Source organism: Cetorhinus maximus, chromosome 3 (assembly GCF_964194155.1).
Source record: "Cetorhinus maximus chromosome 3, sCetMax3.hap1.1, whole genome shotgun sequence".
NCBI lineage: Eukaryota > Metazoa > Chordata > Chondrichthyes > Lamniformes > Cetorhinidae > Cetorhinus > Cetorhinus maximus.
Genome location: NC_135881.1, coordinates 63,575,955 through 63,593,025, shown reverse-complemented (window position 1 = coordinate 63,593,025; position 17,071 = coordinate 63,575,955). Strand labels below are relative to the sequence as shown.

Here is a 17,071-nt window from a genome sequence, read left to right as displayed (position 1 = left end):
CCGATTAATTTTGATGGGAGTAACACCCTATAAATAGGATTGGTGAATTAAAAATCTGATTATCTAAACTAATATATTTAAATGCCTCAACATACTGGATTCCCAATTTTTCATTGTAACATTGATAACATTTCTCCAATTCCACAGAACCATCCCATTCCACAGAACCATCCCATAAGAAATCATCAACTTGCACCATAAAAGTGCTTAAAAGCTTTCCTTTATGATATCAATAAAATATTGTCCGATCCGTTTTAGTTGAACACAATCTATTTTCAGCAAAACAGATCTCACCAAATAAAAACACACTGAGGGAGCATCATTCAGGCCAGAGACACATTTGTTTCGTTCCTATATTTTTCCTTCTGTTGCCTCTTTGAACAGCTTCAAAAATACTTCTCTCCGAAGAGTATTGTCCTGCAGGAATGCAGCTTTTATGTTGATTGATCTATACTCCCATGAACATGTGGCCAAAAAAGAAATAAAAAGATTTAAGATTACTTTTCCAGCTGTTGGAATGTCCACTCTAACATCTGTATCACAGTCACTCTTCAAAACCCTGTAACTCTCATCTATTAGGGCTTTTTTAGTATTAGTCCACCTACATGACAAACCTGGCTGCCCCTTCTCTGGTACCTCATGAACTTCATGAACTCCAACCTCCAGCCTTTAGTTTTGCCTCTTATTAGCTTATCTTCAAGTATATTGGCAGCCACCAAAACTTCACAATAATAAGAAGTTCTGCTTCTGATTTTGTTGAGACTGTTCTGTGACCTTCATTGCAGTGTGCAACCTATTCAGGCTATGGTCTCCACTTTCACTTTTCTGCCTATCAGAACTACTACTGCAAGATTGCCATCTTGCTCCATCAGAGAGTCTTTCTCCAATGTGCAATCATTTTAGGTGCAAGAGTCACTTCCGGATCCACCATCATTACTTGCACTGCACTTAATTACTCTCCACTCTTTTACACCTTCTGCCACGATATAGACCTCACTTCTTGGTCATCATCCTGAAGATTAAGACAATATTTAAACTTGTCAGTAGTTTTTTCTGCACATCTCACAGTTGTTTCATCCCTACATTCAATAGGCCCCCTCTGGAACATCTGTTAACCATGTATCCACTCAGGGAAACAGGTCTTTTGAGCTGTTAGAATTACAGAACTGCTCTGTCCTGATTGTGACCATCACTTACATTCCAACTGTACAGCCCTTTCACCTACCATAGTCTGTTCCTCAGGGGCTTCAACACAAAATATGTAAACGCTTAAGTTATAATTTGTCTTGTTTACTTTATCAGCTGCTCAGAGTCCAAGGTTTCGCAATTCATTCTGATTGATTGTGAGGAATGAACCTCCACAGTTTGATAACAATTGTCTTACCATCACAACCTTAGCAGGCCCTTTCCATTCCTTATGGCCCTCTCTTTTAAAATACATTAGATTTCCTGAATTAAATCCTTCTCTCAGGTGGTCTTATACAATGCCTTAGAGCTCCCTGAATTTTCTCCAAAATCTCTGCCTTGACAAAAGCCCATTTCACAGCATGTAAGCTATTCAAATATGCAGAGAAAATGGAACCGATAGCACCTTCTAGAGCAGGACGATTTGGGATTTCACTGATAGATTAAGTGAATGGGGCTATACCATCCAACTATCCAGAGTGAATTCCTCGCACGGACTGCCCAGGCTAGGGCGATTGCCAACTTTGTCTGGTTGATGAGCTAAAATTTTATTCAGCATTTCATCAATCATCATGTGATTCCTTTCATAAAGTCCATTGCCGAAAGGACTTTAATGGTCATGATGTTTATACTATCACATGTCTCTGTGTTGACATCACTAAATCTAAGCTAGTGATTTTATATTCCTTAAACTTACAATGATTCTCACTATTTAGTGAATCAAGGTAATCTTTTAACTAATCTATTCCACATGAAGTGCGAGCACTATCTAGCACTGCACAGTTAAATGGGTCCACATTCATCACAGGACTAAAACATTTTTAGACCAGTGTAATAACATAAGAAATAGGAGAAGCAGGTGATTCAGCCGCTTCAGCCTGCTCTGCCATTCAATAAGTTCATGGCTTAATTCTACTTTCTTGCCTGCCTCCATAAACCTCAACTCCCTTGTGAATCAAAAATCTGTCTAACTCAGTCTTGAATTTATTCAATGATCCAACTGCACTGCCCACTGGCGAAGATGATTTCAAACACTGATGACCCTCAGAAGAAATTCCTCCTCATCTTGGTCTTAAATGGGAGATCGCTTTTTAAACTGTGTCCCCTAGATATAAATTCCTCCACAAGGGGAAACATCCTCTCAGCATCTACCCTGCCAAGTCCTCTCAGGATCTTATATGTTTCAAGAAGATAACACCTCATTCTTCTAAACTCTAATGAGCATTGGCCCAACCTGCTCAACTTTTCCTAAGAGACAAACTGTGAGGTTTGTGCTTAACGTTCATGATTTCTTGTAAAAGGTAATTTTAGTTAAAAAGAATTGTTATATAAAACCTGCCAGTAGGGTGTGCTATGTCCCTGATGTATTGCCCTTTGGTGGAGAATAAGGAGTAAAGGAACCTTCTGTTTTTCATACAGGAAGTTGGAGTTCAGAAGCAGATAGCTGTGTGTGTATTCTTAATTGTTAAGCAGTGACAAAACGCTTCAAATGGTTACGGGTGTGGGATCATCATTATTAGGGGCTTTAGAGGCTTTTGAAGCAGGCCTCAGTGTTTGTTACAGTAATCAGAATTAAAGTTTCACTTTACTGAGAAATCTCATTGCTCCTGACAAGCCAGCAGATAAAAGCTTTAAAGAGCTTATGGATGTTTTGAGAAAGTACTTCAATCCCAGGCCAGCAATTATTGCCGACAGATTCAAGTTTCACCAAGAGAATGGCAAGAGAAAGTGAATCGGTTTCCCATTTCCTGGCTGAGTTGAGAAAATTAGCAGAACATTGACTTTAAAAAGTTACCTGGAAGAAGCATTTGAGTGATCGCTTGGTTTGTGGACTAAGAAATGAAAGAATTCAGCGTAGATTGTCAGCGGAGCAAAGAGTTGACACTGAAGAAAGCTTCCAAGATTGCACAAAGCAATAGCAAAGGATCAAGCTGGAGATTTGAAAACGCACTCTAATAATGCCGAAGTTAAAATAGTAAAATCGGGTACACTCGCTTTCAAATATGTTACTGCTGTAATGGAATGGCATAATGCAGGAACCTGTAAGTGGAAAACCACTGATTGTCGCTACTGTGGGAAACAAAAGGACACATAAAGCATGCATGTAGATCAAAGGCTGATCACAGTAAAGCAATACCACCAAGAAAAGGGCCTCACAAGGGTCACACAGACAAGTCACACTTGAAAATAAACAGACAGTTTAAAAAGTCACATTACTCGGAAACAAAATACAAAAGTAACGCGAGTCCACACGAGGCAGAAAGTGAAAATAACAGCGACAATGAGGGAGAGCAATTGTATTGCATTCAGTCTGATTTGAAACTAGATGAAGGGTTAAAAGTTGGCATTGCCTTAAATGGTAAAATGGTTGAAATGGAGATTGACACTGGAGCATCTGTTTCTATTGCTTCTGAGAAGACATAGGAGAAAATTTTCAAGAAATGCCCATTGGAGAAAACCCACCTCCAGCTTAGCACCTACACTTATGAGACTGTGAATATATTTGGAAAGATGTCTATTCAAGCTAAACATGGAGATCAAATAGCAAGGTTGCCACTTATCATTGTGAAAGGGGATGATCGTCCATTGCTTACGGGCAGGAACTGGCCAAAAGAAATTCGACTGGACTGGAATAAAATAAATAAAGTGCATTGCAACCCCATGTTGCAGTCCTTGTTAGACAAGCATACTGCTGTCTTCAAAGAAGGTCTTGGAGTTATTAAAGACATTGAAGCCAAACTTACTGTGAAGGCTAAAGCTTCTTCAAGGTTCTTCAAGCCATGTTCAGTTCCCTACTCAATGCGACAAAAAATTGAGCAGGAACTAGAACTTGAAAACTTTCAGATAATTGAGTAAGTTGATTATGCAGAGTGGGCAGCTCCAACTGTCCCAGTGGTGAAGGATGACGGGTCCATCAGAATATGTGCTGACTACAAAATCACCCTTAATCCTTTCCTGGAAGTGCATCAGTAATAGGGGATTCTGTGGTCAGGGAACAGACAGGCACTACTGTGGCCGTCAACGTGACTCCAGGATGGTATGTTGCCTCCCTGATGCCAGGGTCCGGGATGTCACTGAACAGTTGCAGGGCATCCTGAAGGGGGAAGGTGATAAGGCAGAGGTCATGGTACACATTGGACCAATGACATAGGTAGAAAGAGGGATGAGGTCTTGCATCAAAAATTCAGGGAGTTAGGCAGTAGACTAAAAAGTAAGACCTCTCGGGTTGTAATCTCTGGATTACTCCCAGTGCCACGTGATAGCGAGTTTAGAAATAGGAGAAGAGCGCAGATAAATACGTGGCTTAAGAGTTGGTGCAGGAGGGAGGGTTTTAGATTCCTGGATCATTGGGACCATTTCTGGAGAAGGTGGGACCTGTACAAGTGGGACGGTCTACATCTGAACCAGAGCGGGACTAACATCCTTGCAGGTGGGTTTGCTAGTGCTGTTGGGAGGAGTTTAAACTAATTCGGCAGGGGGAGGGAACACAGAAAGTTAGCAGAATAGGGACACATCATAATATAGTAAAACAATCAAGTCAGACGGAGTACAGCTGCATTAAGCTTCAAGGGAGTAAGGCAAGGCTGGATGGCCTCTACTTTAATGCCAGGAATATTACAGGTAAAACGGATGAGTTAAGGGTGAAGATTGACATGTGGAATTGTGATATAGTAGCCATCACTGAGACGTGATTGAGGGAAAGGTAGGATTGGCAGCTCAACATTCCAGGATATAGAATCTTCAGGCGAGACAGGGGAGGGGGTAAAAGAGGAGGAGGCGTTGCATTATTGGTTAAGGAGTCAGTTACTGCAGTAAGGAGAGATGATATCTTGGAGGGGGCATCAAATGAAGCTTTGTGGGTAGAGTTTAGGAATAAAAAAGGAGCAGCCACATTGTTAGGTGTTTATTATAGACCCCCAGATTGTCAGCGGGAAATTCAGGAGCAAATATGTGCACAATTTGTAGAGGTGTGTAAAAACAATAACAATATGGTAATTATATTAGGTGATTTCAACTTTCCCAACATTAATTGGTATAGACAGTGTTAAGGGCTTGGATGGAGTGGATTTCTTGAAATGTGTACAGGAGAACTTTTTAGGCCAATATGTAGAGGGTCCAACAAGGGACAGCGCAGTGCTGGACCTAATTCTGGGGACTGAAGCCGGACAGGTGGCTGAGGTGGTGGTGGGAGAGCATTTTAGCGATAGCGACCACAACACAGTACAGTTTAAGTTTGTTATGGACAAAGAAATCGACAAGCTGCAAAAAGATGTTTTGGATTGGGGACAAGAGTGGATTTTACAAAAATAAGGCAGGATCTGACCAAGGTAGACTGGAAACAGTTTCTTGTTGGGAAATCTACAGAGGAACAGTGGGGGGCGTTCAAAGGAAATGGGGAGGGTACAGGCTCAATGTGTTCCCTCTAGGGTGATAGGAAGGAGTAACAAGCCCAGAGAACAATGGATGACCAGAGGTAACCAGGTTACGATGAGAAGGAAAAGAGAGGCCTTTAGCATGTACAGGGGAGCAAATCAGCGGAGGCATTAGTGAAGTACAGAAAGTGCAGGGTGGAGCTTAAGAAAGCACTTAGGAGAGCAAAGAGGGGATATGAGAAAGCTCTGGCTGGTAAAAGTAGGGAAAATCCAAGATATTCTATAAGTATATCAATGGGAAGAGGATAACCAGGGAAAGAGTAGGGCCCATAAGGGACCAAGGGGGCAGTCTATGGGTGGAGCCAGAGGACATCGCTAGAGTGTTGAACGAATACTTCACATCCGTCTTCACTCAAGAGAATGAGGATGAAGGTATCGAACTCAGGGAGAGAGACTGCAAGGTTCCTGAGCAAATTGATATAGGGAGTGACAAGGTATTGGAGGTGCTGGCAGACTTAAAAGTGGACAAATCTCCAGGTCTGGATGATTTGTGTCTCAGACTACTGAGGGAGGTAAGGAAGGAGATCGCAGGGGCTCTTACCCAAATTTTTAATTCCTCTCTGGCCACGGGGGAGGTGCCAGAGGATTGGAGAACAGCTAATGTGGTTCCGCTATTTAAGAAGGGTTGTAGAGATAAGCCAGGGAACTACAGGCCAGTGAGTCTCACATCAGTGGTAGGGAAACTATTGGAGAAAGTTCTGAAGGAGAGTATCTATCTCCACTTGGAGAGGCAAGGTTTGATCAGGGATTGTCAGCATGGCTTTGTCAGAGGGAGGTCATGCCTAACAAATTTGATTGAATTTTTTGAGGAGCTGACCAGGTGTGTAGATGAGGGTAGTGCAGTTGATGTAGTTTATATGGATTTCAGTAAAGCCTTTGACAAGGTCCAACATGGGAGACTTATAAAGAAGGCAAATGCACATGGGATACAGGGTAATTTGATAAGGTAGATTCAAAATTGGCTTAGTTGTAGGAGTCAGAGGGTGATGACAGAAGGATGCTTTAGTGATTGGAAACCAGAGTCCAGTGGCGTACCACATGGATCTGTGTTTGGTCCCCTATTATTTGTCATCTATATAAATGACATAGATGACTATGTGGGGGTAGGATTAGTAAGTTTGCGGATGACACAAAGATTGGCCGGGTGGTTAACAGTAAGGTTGAGTGTCTTGGGCTACACGAAGATATAGATGGGATGGTCAAATGGGCAGATAAGTGGCAGATGGAATCTAACCCTGAAAAGTGTGAGGTGCTACACTTTGGAAGGAGTAATTTGATAAGGAAATATTCAATGAACAGCATGACACTAGGATGTTCTGAGGAACAAAGGGACCTTTGCGTGTGTGTCCATAGATCTCTGAAGGCAGAGGGGCATGTTAGTGGGGTGGTGAAAAAGGCATATGGGACACTTGCCTTTATCAATTGAGACATAGATTACAAAAGTAGGGAGGAGTTGGAGTTGTATAGAACCTTAGTGAGGCCACAGCTGGAATACTGTGTCCAGTTCTGGTTGGATAGACTTGCGTTGTTTTCGCTGGAGCAGAGAAGGCTGAGGCGCGACCAGATCGAGGTGTACAAGATTATGAGGGGCATGGACAGGGTCGATAGGGAGCAGCTGTTTCCCTTAGTTGAAGGGTCAGTCACAAGGGGGCATAAGTTCAAGGTGAGGGGCAGGAGATTTAGGGGGGGATGCGAGGAAAAAACTTTTTTTACCCAGAGGGTGGTGACGGTCTGGAATGCGCTGCCTGGGAGGGTGGTGGAGGCGGTTTGCCGCACATCCTTTAAAAAGTACCTGGATGAGCACTTGGCACGTCATAACATTCAAGGCTATGGGCCAAGTGCTGGTAAATGGGACTAGTTAGGTAGGTCAGGTGTTTCTCACGTGTCGGTGCAGACTCGATGGGCCATGATTCTGTGAGTCTTACAAAGACTCCTCCGCATCATGTGTCATTTTGCAGACCCTGCCTCTCTTCTTTGGACAGCTAATGATATTTCAAGTCACACCTGAAGCACCTACTAACTGTTCTTTGGATTCACTTGTCTATTATTCCAATTTTGTCTTCTGCTGTAAAAGGCAGATCTGCTAAAGGTTCTTTCATCCTTATTTCGCTTGCCTTGACCCCATCCATTATATCGATGCTTGTAACCAGTCCTTGGATCGTTTTGAAATCTGACAATCATGAAGTTCTCTATTCTTTTCGTCGCCACATAATGTTCCATTTGTTCCATGGAAGCAAAAGGAAATTACCATTTTTTCAGCAATTTTTTCAAGGCAGCAGCCATCTGATCCAATTGGATCTGCCCCTCTGAGAATCAAGCACCAGTTAGAACCAGGAGCCTCTCCATGAGAGATACTTTGGCACAATCTGACAATTTAAATGCTAGTATTGCTCCAGGGATCCCCATATTGAATTTTGCCAATCTTTTATACAATTTTTATACAATCTGTTCAAGTCCACCATAGAAAGACTATGGGTTTTCCAAAATCTATCAAAGTCTGACCCATGCCTCATGGGCATTTAGTAGATCATCTTTCTTGTGGCTTTCATCCAAGAATTCCAACAGAAGATCCAAACCTTCCTCACTATCCAACTGATAGGCATCATGCTCACAAAATACTTTACTTCTGATTTTACTTCTTGTAGGAAACAACAACGCAAAGGCCAAACTTTGTTTCTCTTTTTTCGTAGGCATGTAACCGGTGTCCACATATCCACTTTATTCCTGCACTGGTTACATGGTTCATACTCTGAAAATACTGGATGGTAATTTAATCCTGACAATTTATACTTGATTTTTCCCATTTTTCACAATGGCTACAAGAATTGTAGTTTTGTCTGCTTTTTTTGATTGCTGCCAAACTTCACCTTCAGGCAGACATTTTCCGTTACAATGTTATGGCCCAGAAAGCCAATTAGTAAAGGAACCAGCCAACCTTTACACACTTCTATATTTATTTAGAGAATTACAGATTACAAGTTTATACTCCTAATACAACATACATTGTTTTCATCTGAGCCTATTTATATGAACTCAAATGCAACCCCAGTTAATGGCCACCAGCTGCTTACAATTAAAAACAACATACAATTAACAAACAGGTCTTGGTACAAGTTAGGACATTGATAACAGAATTTTGATGACTCCAAGTTTACAGCACTTTACAGTTTAAAGTTTACAGAGACTAGCCAGGAGTGTATTGGATTACTCAAGTCCAGAAGTAATGAAGGCATGGATAAGGGTTTCAGCAGATAAGCTGAGGTAAGGGTGAAGTCAGGCAATGTTAGGGAGGTGGAAATAAGCAGTCTTACTGATGTCATGGATATGTGATCGAAAGCTCACCTCAAAACCAAATGTGACATGAAGATTGTGAACAGTCTGGCTCAGCTCCAGACAGTTGCCAGGGAGAGGGATGAAGCTGGCGGCTTGGGAACAGATCAGAGATAAACACAGGTTGCTAGCTGCTGGCATTTCTGCAATGCCCCTCAATGTTAATATTGTGAAACTGATAAACAGTATTTAAGAATTCTGCTAAGATTCTACTTGCTAAAGTAGGAAGTCTATTGTAAAATAGTTTTGAGGAGAGTACAAAATACCTGCTTAAGATAAAAAAGCACAAACAAAGCATTTCTACATAACCACATGTGGATGTTTTGAAGAAAATGCTGCCATAAAATTATGTTCGTGTCAGGGACAAAAGCCTTAGCTGTGGCATCAGAGTAAAGAGAATTTTAAAAGATACATTGAGAAAAAACACAGCCAACAGGGAGGGAAAAAAAGTCATAAACCAATTTTCTTTTTCAATAAAGAACAGAATTTGACAAAAGGAAGACTTATATTTTGTACGATTTAAAACAGAAAATGCAATGCACAGTATACACATTGCAATGATAGGTTAATTCTGTAAGAGTGAACTATAAAGAGCTTGGAGAGATAGGTAAAGCTATTGCACCCAATCAAATCTGATTGTTTTTCGAGTACCAGCCCTACCTAATCACTTCACACCATGCTCCATAATTCTTTCTCTCTCTAAACACTGTTTCTAATTATCTTTTGAATCTATTTAGGTTGTCTGCTTCAATGATCTTCCTAGGTAGGACATTCAGAACTTATATTGCACACTCAATCAAAATCTTCCAGTGCATTTCCTTCTTTATTTAACATCCCAACTTTAAAACTTCTGCTCTGTTATATTGGGAACTTACAGTGAAGACATTATCTTGATCAATTCGATCTTGGAACTTCAATTATATCACTTTAAAATCATCTATTTTCCAAAGAAAACAAGCCTGACATTTTTAATTTAAATTCCTCATTTCTATACAAATCTTTGTTGGTTGCCTCTTTACACTTTCAAGAATAATTACAGCCTGGAATTAGATTATATGAATGGCACAAATCTGGCTGTGGTCCAATTAACAAACGATGCAGTACATTTAAATTTCCCTCTGCTAATGTAACCATACTATTTGTCTCTACTTAGAATAACTGTCATTTCTTACCAAAGTCTGCCAGTTTCAGTTCCCCAGTATCACTGATAAGTAAGTTCTGAGGCTTCAGGTCTCTGTGCAGGATATATCGCTGATGAATATAGGAGAGGCCCCTCAGTAACTGAAACAAAAACAGCTAAAAAGACAAAAATGGAAACACAGCAATAAGTTGGCAGCCTGAAATGTAAGAATAGTTTTTGAAATCTAAATTTTTCAATTGAGATTTGTAAAAAATGATGCACATTCAAATGTGATTACTTTCATCATAAACCAAGCTATGTCAAATTTCTAAACTTTAATCCTTTAAAACAATGAATGCACCTATTTTACATTAGTCTAGAGTGCAGGAGGGCATGACAGGAACAGCACCAGGCATACCCAATAATGAGGTGTCAACCTGGTGAAGCTACAACAAAGGACCACTTGCATGCTAAAAAGGAGCAGTATGCGATAGATAGAGCTAAGTGATCTCACAACCAACAGATCAGATCGAAGCTCTGCTGTCCTGCCACATCCAGTCTTGTATCATGGTGGACAATTAACGGACTGAAGATGACACCACATATATCCCCATTCTCAATGATGGGAGAGCCGAACAGATCAGCACAAAAGACAAGGCATTTGCAACCATCTTCAGCCAAAAATGCCGAGTGGATGATCCGTCTCAACCTCCTCCTGAGGTCCCCAGCATTACAAATGCCAGCCTTCAGCAAATTTGATTCACTCCACACGCTATCAAGAAACAGCTAAAGGCACTGGATGCTGCAACGGCTGTGGGTCCTGACAATATTCCAGCAACGGTACTGAAGGCTTGTGCTCCAGGTTAGCCTCACCCCTAGCCAAGATGTTCCAGTATGGCTACAAAACTAGCATCAACACAGCAATGTGGTGAATTTCACAGGTTTGTCCTGGCCACAAAAAGCAGGATAAAACCAATCTGGGCAATTACAAACCCTTCAGTCTATTCTTGATCATCAGCAATGACATCAAGCAGTACTTGCTCAACAATAACCTGCTGACACTCAGTTTGGGTTCTGTCAGGGCCACTCAACTCTTGACCTCATTACAGACTTGCTCCAAACATGGATAAAAGAGCTGAACTTGTGAGGTGAGAGTGACTGTCCTTGGCAGTCATTTGACTAGTGTGGCATAAAGGAGTCCCAGCAAAACTGAAGACAATGGGAATCGGGGAGAAAACACTCCATTGTTTGGAATCATACCTAGCATAAAGGAAGATGGTTGTGGTTGTTGGAGGTCAGTCATCAGTCCCAGGACATTGCTGCACAAGTTCCTCAGGATAGAGTCCTAGGCCCAACCATCTTCAGTTGCTTCATCAATAACCTTCTTTCCATCATAAGCTCAGAAGAGGGGATGTTCAGCAGCATTCACAACTACTCAAATGCTGAAGCAGTCATGTCCATATACAGCAACATTCAGGCTTGGGCTGATAACTGGCAAGTAACATTCATGTCACACAAGTGCCAGGCAATGACTATCTCCAACAAGAGTCAATCCAACCACCTACCATTGACATTCAATAACATTAGCATTGCTGAATCTCACACTAACAACATCCTGGGGGTCACCCTTGACTAAAAACGACACCAGCCATATAAATACTGTGGCTACAAGAGCAGGTCAGGGGCTCGGAATTCTGCAGTGAGTAACTCACCTCCCAACTCCCCAAAGCCTGTCCACCATCTACAAGGCACAAGTCAGGAGTGTGATGGGATACTCTCCACTTGCCTAGATGAACGTAGCTCCAGCAACACTCAAGAAGCTTGACATCATCTGGGACAAAGCAACCCTTTTGTGTGGCACCCCTTCAATCTCCTTAAACATACACTCCCTCCACCACTGATGCACAGTGGCAGCAGTGTACACCATCTACACATGCATTGCAGCAACTTGCCAAGGCTCCTTCGACAGCACCCTCCAAATCCACAAACTCTACCACCTAGAAGGACGAGGGCATCAAATGCATGGGAACACAATCACCTGTGGGTGTACATACCCAACATGGACTGCAGCAATTCAAGAAGGTGGCTTACCACTATTTTCTCCAAGGTAATTAGGAGTGGGCAATAAATGCTGACTTAGTCAGCAGTACCCACATCCTATGAACAAATTAATTTTAGAAATCTAATGGGCTTTTAAAACTAACTTCCTATTTATAAGGGGGTCCCTCTGTAAAACAGAATACAGTATCATAATATAATTTTAATGTTACTTTCTTGATTTGGTATGTTTGCTGACTGCTTTCAAACTTCAAACCTGGATTATTATAGGTGCACATTTTTTTGAGACCACCATAAATGCTATCTACAATCTGCCAGAAGGATGCATGATTTGAAAAAGGACATGCGGTAAAATGTCTATTTTTCCTCCGTCATGACCTCTATTACCTCAAGGTAGAATGGCTTAGTCTTTCACAGTGCTCTCATTGAACAGAAATGAAGCATCGGCATCTCTCACATTGGACCAACTTCCCCTTTTTCAGAAAAAAATTCTCCCCTTTCAAAGTCAGAAAATAACAGAATTGCTACAGCACAGGAGACCATTCAAGCCCACCATGTTAGCACCAACTCTCTGTTGGAGCATTTCACCTAGTAACATTCCTCCACCTTCTCCCTATAACCTTACACTTCCTTCCTTTTCAATAACAGTCTAATTCCCTTTTGTTTGCCTCAATTGAACTTGTCTCCACCACACTCTCATGTAGTGCATTCCAAACGCCAACCACTCTGTGTAGAAAAGGTTTCCCTCTAAGCTTTTGCCTCTTTGGCCAATTACTTTAAATCTGTGCCCTGTCATTCTCGATCCTTTGATGAGTGGGAACAGTTTCTCTCTATCTAGTCTGTCCAGACCCCTCATGATTTTGAATGTCTCGATCAAATCTCCACTGACCCATCTGTTCTCCAAGAAAAACTGTCCCAACTTCTCCAATTCATCTATCTTCTTAACTGAATTTCCTCATCCCTGGAGCCATTCTCGTGAATCTTTTCTGCACTCTCTCCAATGCATTCAAATCTACCTGAAGTGCGGCCCAGAGCTGGACATAATACTCCAGCTGCTGAACTAGTGTCTTACACAAGATCAACATAACCTCCTTGCTCTTGTATTCTATGCCCCTATTAATATAGGCTAGGATACTGTATGTATTATTAACCACTCTCTCAATCTGTCCAGACACCTTCAATGACTTATGCACATATATACCCAGATACCTTTGCTCTTGCACCCCTTCAGAGTTGTATCATTTATTTTATGTTGTCTCTCAATGTTTTTCCTCCCAAAATGAATCATTTCATATTTCTCTGCATTGATCTTCATCAACCACTTGTCTGTCCATTTGACCAACTTGTGTATATTCTTTTGAAGTTCTACATTGCCCTCCTCACAGTTCACAATGCTTTCAAGTTTCAAATTACCTGCAAATTTTGAAACTGTGCCCTGTACATCAAGGTCTAGGTCATTAATATATCAGGAAGAGCAAGGGTCCCAGCACTGACCTCTGGGGAACTCCATACAAACCTCCCTCCAGCCTGAAAAATCTCCATTAACCACTACTTTGTTTCCTGTCACTCAGCCAATTTTGTATCCAGGTTGCTACTTCCCCATTGATTCCATGAGCTAAAACTTTGCTCACAAGCCTGTTGTTGGGCTTCTTTCAAATGTCTTTTGAAAGTCCATGCACACCACATCAGCAGCATTGCCCTCATCAACCCTCCCTGTTACCTCTTCAAGAAAAACTCCAGCAAGTTAGTTAAACATGAGGGGGGATCTCATAGAAACCTATAAAATTCTAACAGGACTAGACAGGGTAGATGCAGGAAGGATGTTCCCAATGGTGGCGGGGGGGGAGTCCAGAACCAGGGCTCACAGTCTGAGGATATGGGGTAGACCATTTAGGACTGAGATGAGGAGAAATTTCTTCACCCAGAGAGTGGTGAGCCTGTAGAAGTCGTTACCACAGAAAGTAGTTGAGACCAAAACATTGTATGTTTTCAAGAAGGAGTTAGATATAGCTCTTGGGGCGAAAGGGATCAGAGGGTATGGGGAGAAAGTGGGAGCAGGCTATTGAGTTGGATGATCAGCCACGATCATAACAAATGACGGAGCAGGCTCGAAGGGCCGAATGGCCTACTCCTGCTCCTAGTTTCTATGCTTCTATGATTTCCCCTTAACAAATCCATGCTGGCTTTCCTTAATTAACCCACATTTGTCCATGTGACTGTTAATTTTGTCTTCTGTCAAGAAGTTTCTCCACTACCAAAGCTAAAATGACTGGCATGTACTAGCTGGCCTTATCTTTACACCCTTGTTCAAACATTTGCAATTGCCCAGTCTTCTAGAACCCCACCCAAGTCTAAGAAAGTGCCTCTGCAATTTCCACTCCCATTTCCCTCAGTATCCATGAATGCATCTCATCTGGTCCAAGTACTTTATCAACTTTTAAGTATAGACAGCCTATCTAATGCTCCTTATCAGTTTTAAATCCTTTCAGTGTATTAACTACATATTCTTCTACCATGGCCTGGGTAGCATCTTCTTCTTTGGTAAAGACAGGTGCAATGTGTTCATTTAATACATCAGCCATTCCCGCTGTCTCCATGTGCAAATCCCCCTTTTGGTCCCTAAACAGCCTGACTCCTCCCGCCCTTTAACTATTTTTATGCCTCTGCAAAACTTAGTGATTCCCTTTTATGTCAGCTGCCAGTCTATTTTCATGCTCCCTCTTTGTTTCTCTTAGTTGCTTTTTCATTTCCCCTCTGAACCCTCTATATTCAGCCCGGTTCTCCAGCTTACATCTGTCATGAGCATTCTTTTTCTTCTTCACCTTAATCCCTATCACTTTTGTCATCCAGGGAGCTTTGGATTTCTTTACAGTACCTTTCCCTTCCGAGGGATTATACTTTGATTTGTGCCCTCTCTTCTTTGAAGGTAACCCATTGATCAGGTGCAATTTCTCCTGCCAACCTTTGACTCCAACTTATTCTTCCCAGGTCCATTCTTATTCAAATCAAATTCAAATTCATTCAAATCAGCCATTCAGGCCTTCTATCATGTAGACTGGTGGCATTTTGGTGGCGTAAAGAATTATCTGACTTATTCCTTTCTGCCTGCATGCTCTTCCCCTTTTCTCAAATTAATAGTATTCCTCAGGGCAACCATGAAAACTCCAAGACAGATTTCAATATGTAAATCATTCCTAAGTGGCATCTAAAGTGAAAACTCAAAGTATTTTGGAATGTCATAAGCAACATTTCCCTTCAGACTTAGAATACTCAATTTGAAAAGCATTTTGAACTTTCAAGTGATGTGCTTGCATGGTTCCTGCACTCTGCTGATGCTGAATACTGGGCTGCAACCTTTCAGTAATCAGGATTCCATGCAAAATTGTTGCAGACCCACTATGTGATTGGAATCCGTTTGAATAAACTTTGAAAATTTCTCCCAAACCCCATGAAAGCAAATAATTTATACTCAAACTCTCTGATCAAAGTCATGGTAAAGCAAAGTGCTTCTCTACACTTTGGTTGACCACAGGAAAAAAACAACATTCTTGTAACCACTAACTAACAACAGATCTGTTGCAATATAACAGAAGGTTAGACTTGAAGCCAAGTTTTATACTAAGTGAGCTTGACACATTGTGAACAGTGTGCCATATTGAATTATGTTTTTGTATACAAATCATAATTGCCAAATTAGAAAAGTATGAAAAGCTGACCAATAGCTTCAAAGTCACCCCAAAAAGTTGAAAAATTCAAAAGCGGCACTGATGTATGAAAAGTAGCAACTCACACTTTATAAATTAAGTAGTGGGTATACACAACAATCTTCCACAAGTACAGGAAAAAAAACAAATAAATGAGAGCATGAAGAGGTGATCCAAATGTTGAAGGCGCAAAATTGGTAACCCCCCCAGGGCATTTCAGTGAACAATTAAAAATGATGCATTCTGCTTCATTTATGTCTCATAATTAACAGATCACTGTGTACAATAGGTAGGAAGCATATGTGGTACACACACACTTCAGACTCAATAGAAGTGGCAGGGAAGGAAGAAAACACTACTTTCTTCTGATTTCTGTCAAACACCAAAAGTCAGACCAGGCAACCAAAACACCAAGAGTATAAAAATGCTGACAGTTATGTACATTTGCCCCATGAATTAAGCATGATGCTGCAACCAATGATTGAAACTATACATTGTTGCGGAATAAAGGAGAAAACTGATGTTGCACTCAAAATCAACAGTGCTAGGGGCATAATATGACAGCCAAGTATGTTTTTAATTGCCACTTTGAAAATAGAAGTCAGATAATACAGGTATGCTAGAATTCCAGGAAGATTTAGAGCTACGAATTTTACAGAATGGTCATAAAACTATCGATCATATAACTTTGAGATTTACATTGATAATTAAGAGATTTTGAATGTGTAATCAGGCTCACATTAACTAGATATTGCAGGCACCAGTGAAAAGGACAATAAATTCACATTATGCTACAATTTTCAGACCACAGCAGCTGTTGGCATCAGCCAGCCAGCCAGCCAGCAAGTTCTGTCGTTTCTTTCAGGATTGCTAATTTACTCAGGGGAATGTTAGGACCAGAATCGGAAGGTTTTGCTCCCCAATGTCTGGCCAATATTTATCTCCATCAACATTTAAAAAATGATTATTTGGTCATCATCACATTTATGTGCTTGGGACCTTAGTGAGCAAATTGACTGCTTGGTTTCCTACATTATAACAGTGATTACACTTCAAAAGACCTTCATTGGCTGAAAAGTGTTTTGCGATGTCCTGAGGTTGTGAAAGGTGCTATATAAATGCTAACCTTTCTTTCTTCTATGTTTTCTCTGCACTGGTCACTCCCTCAAAGTACTGAAATCCAACTGTTTTATTTATTCCATTCATTACTTACAATGCATAAGTCAACCGTAAAATGGAAT

General features: G+C 41.1%; 1 protein-coding gene across 7 annotated transcripts in view; it reads right to left on the bottom strand.

Annotated features, from left to right (window-relative positions):
* The window catches only part of cdk14 (cyclin dependent kinase 14), a 726,725-nt gene that overhangs the window by 389,055 nt on the left and 320,599 nt on the right, over positions 1 to 17,071 (bottom strand). For all 7 annotated transcript variants that reach the window (XM_078538467.1, XM_078538468.1, XM_078538469.1 and 4 more), the window contains one exon: positions 10,121 to 10,244. In XM_078538467.1, the coding sequence (XP_078394593.1) occupies positions 10,121 to 10,244 (124 nt within the window). The remainder of the gene's footprint in view (positions 1 to 10,120; positions 10,245 to 17,071) is intronic.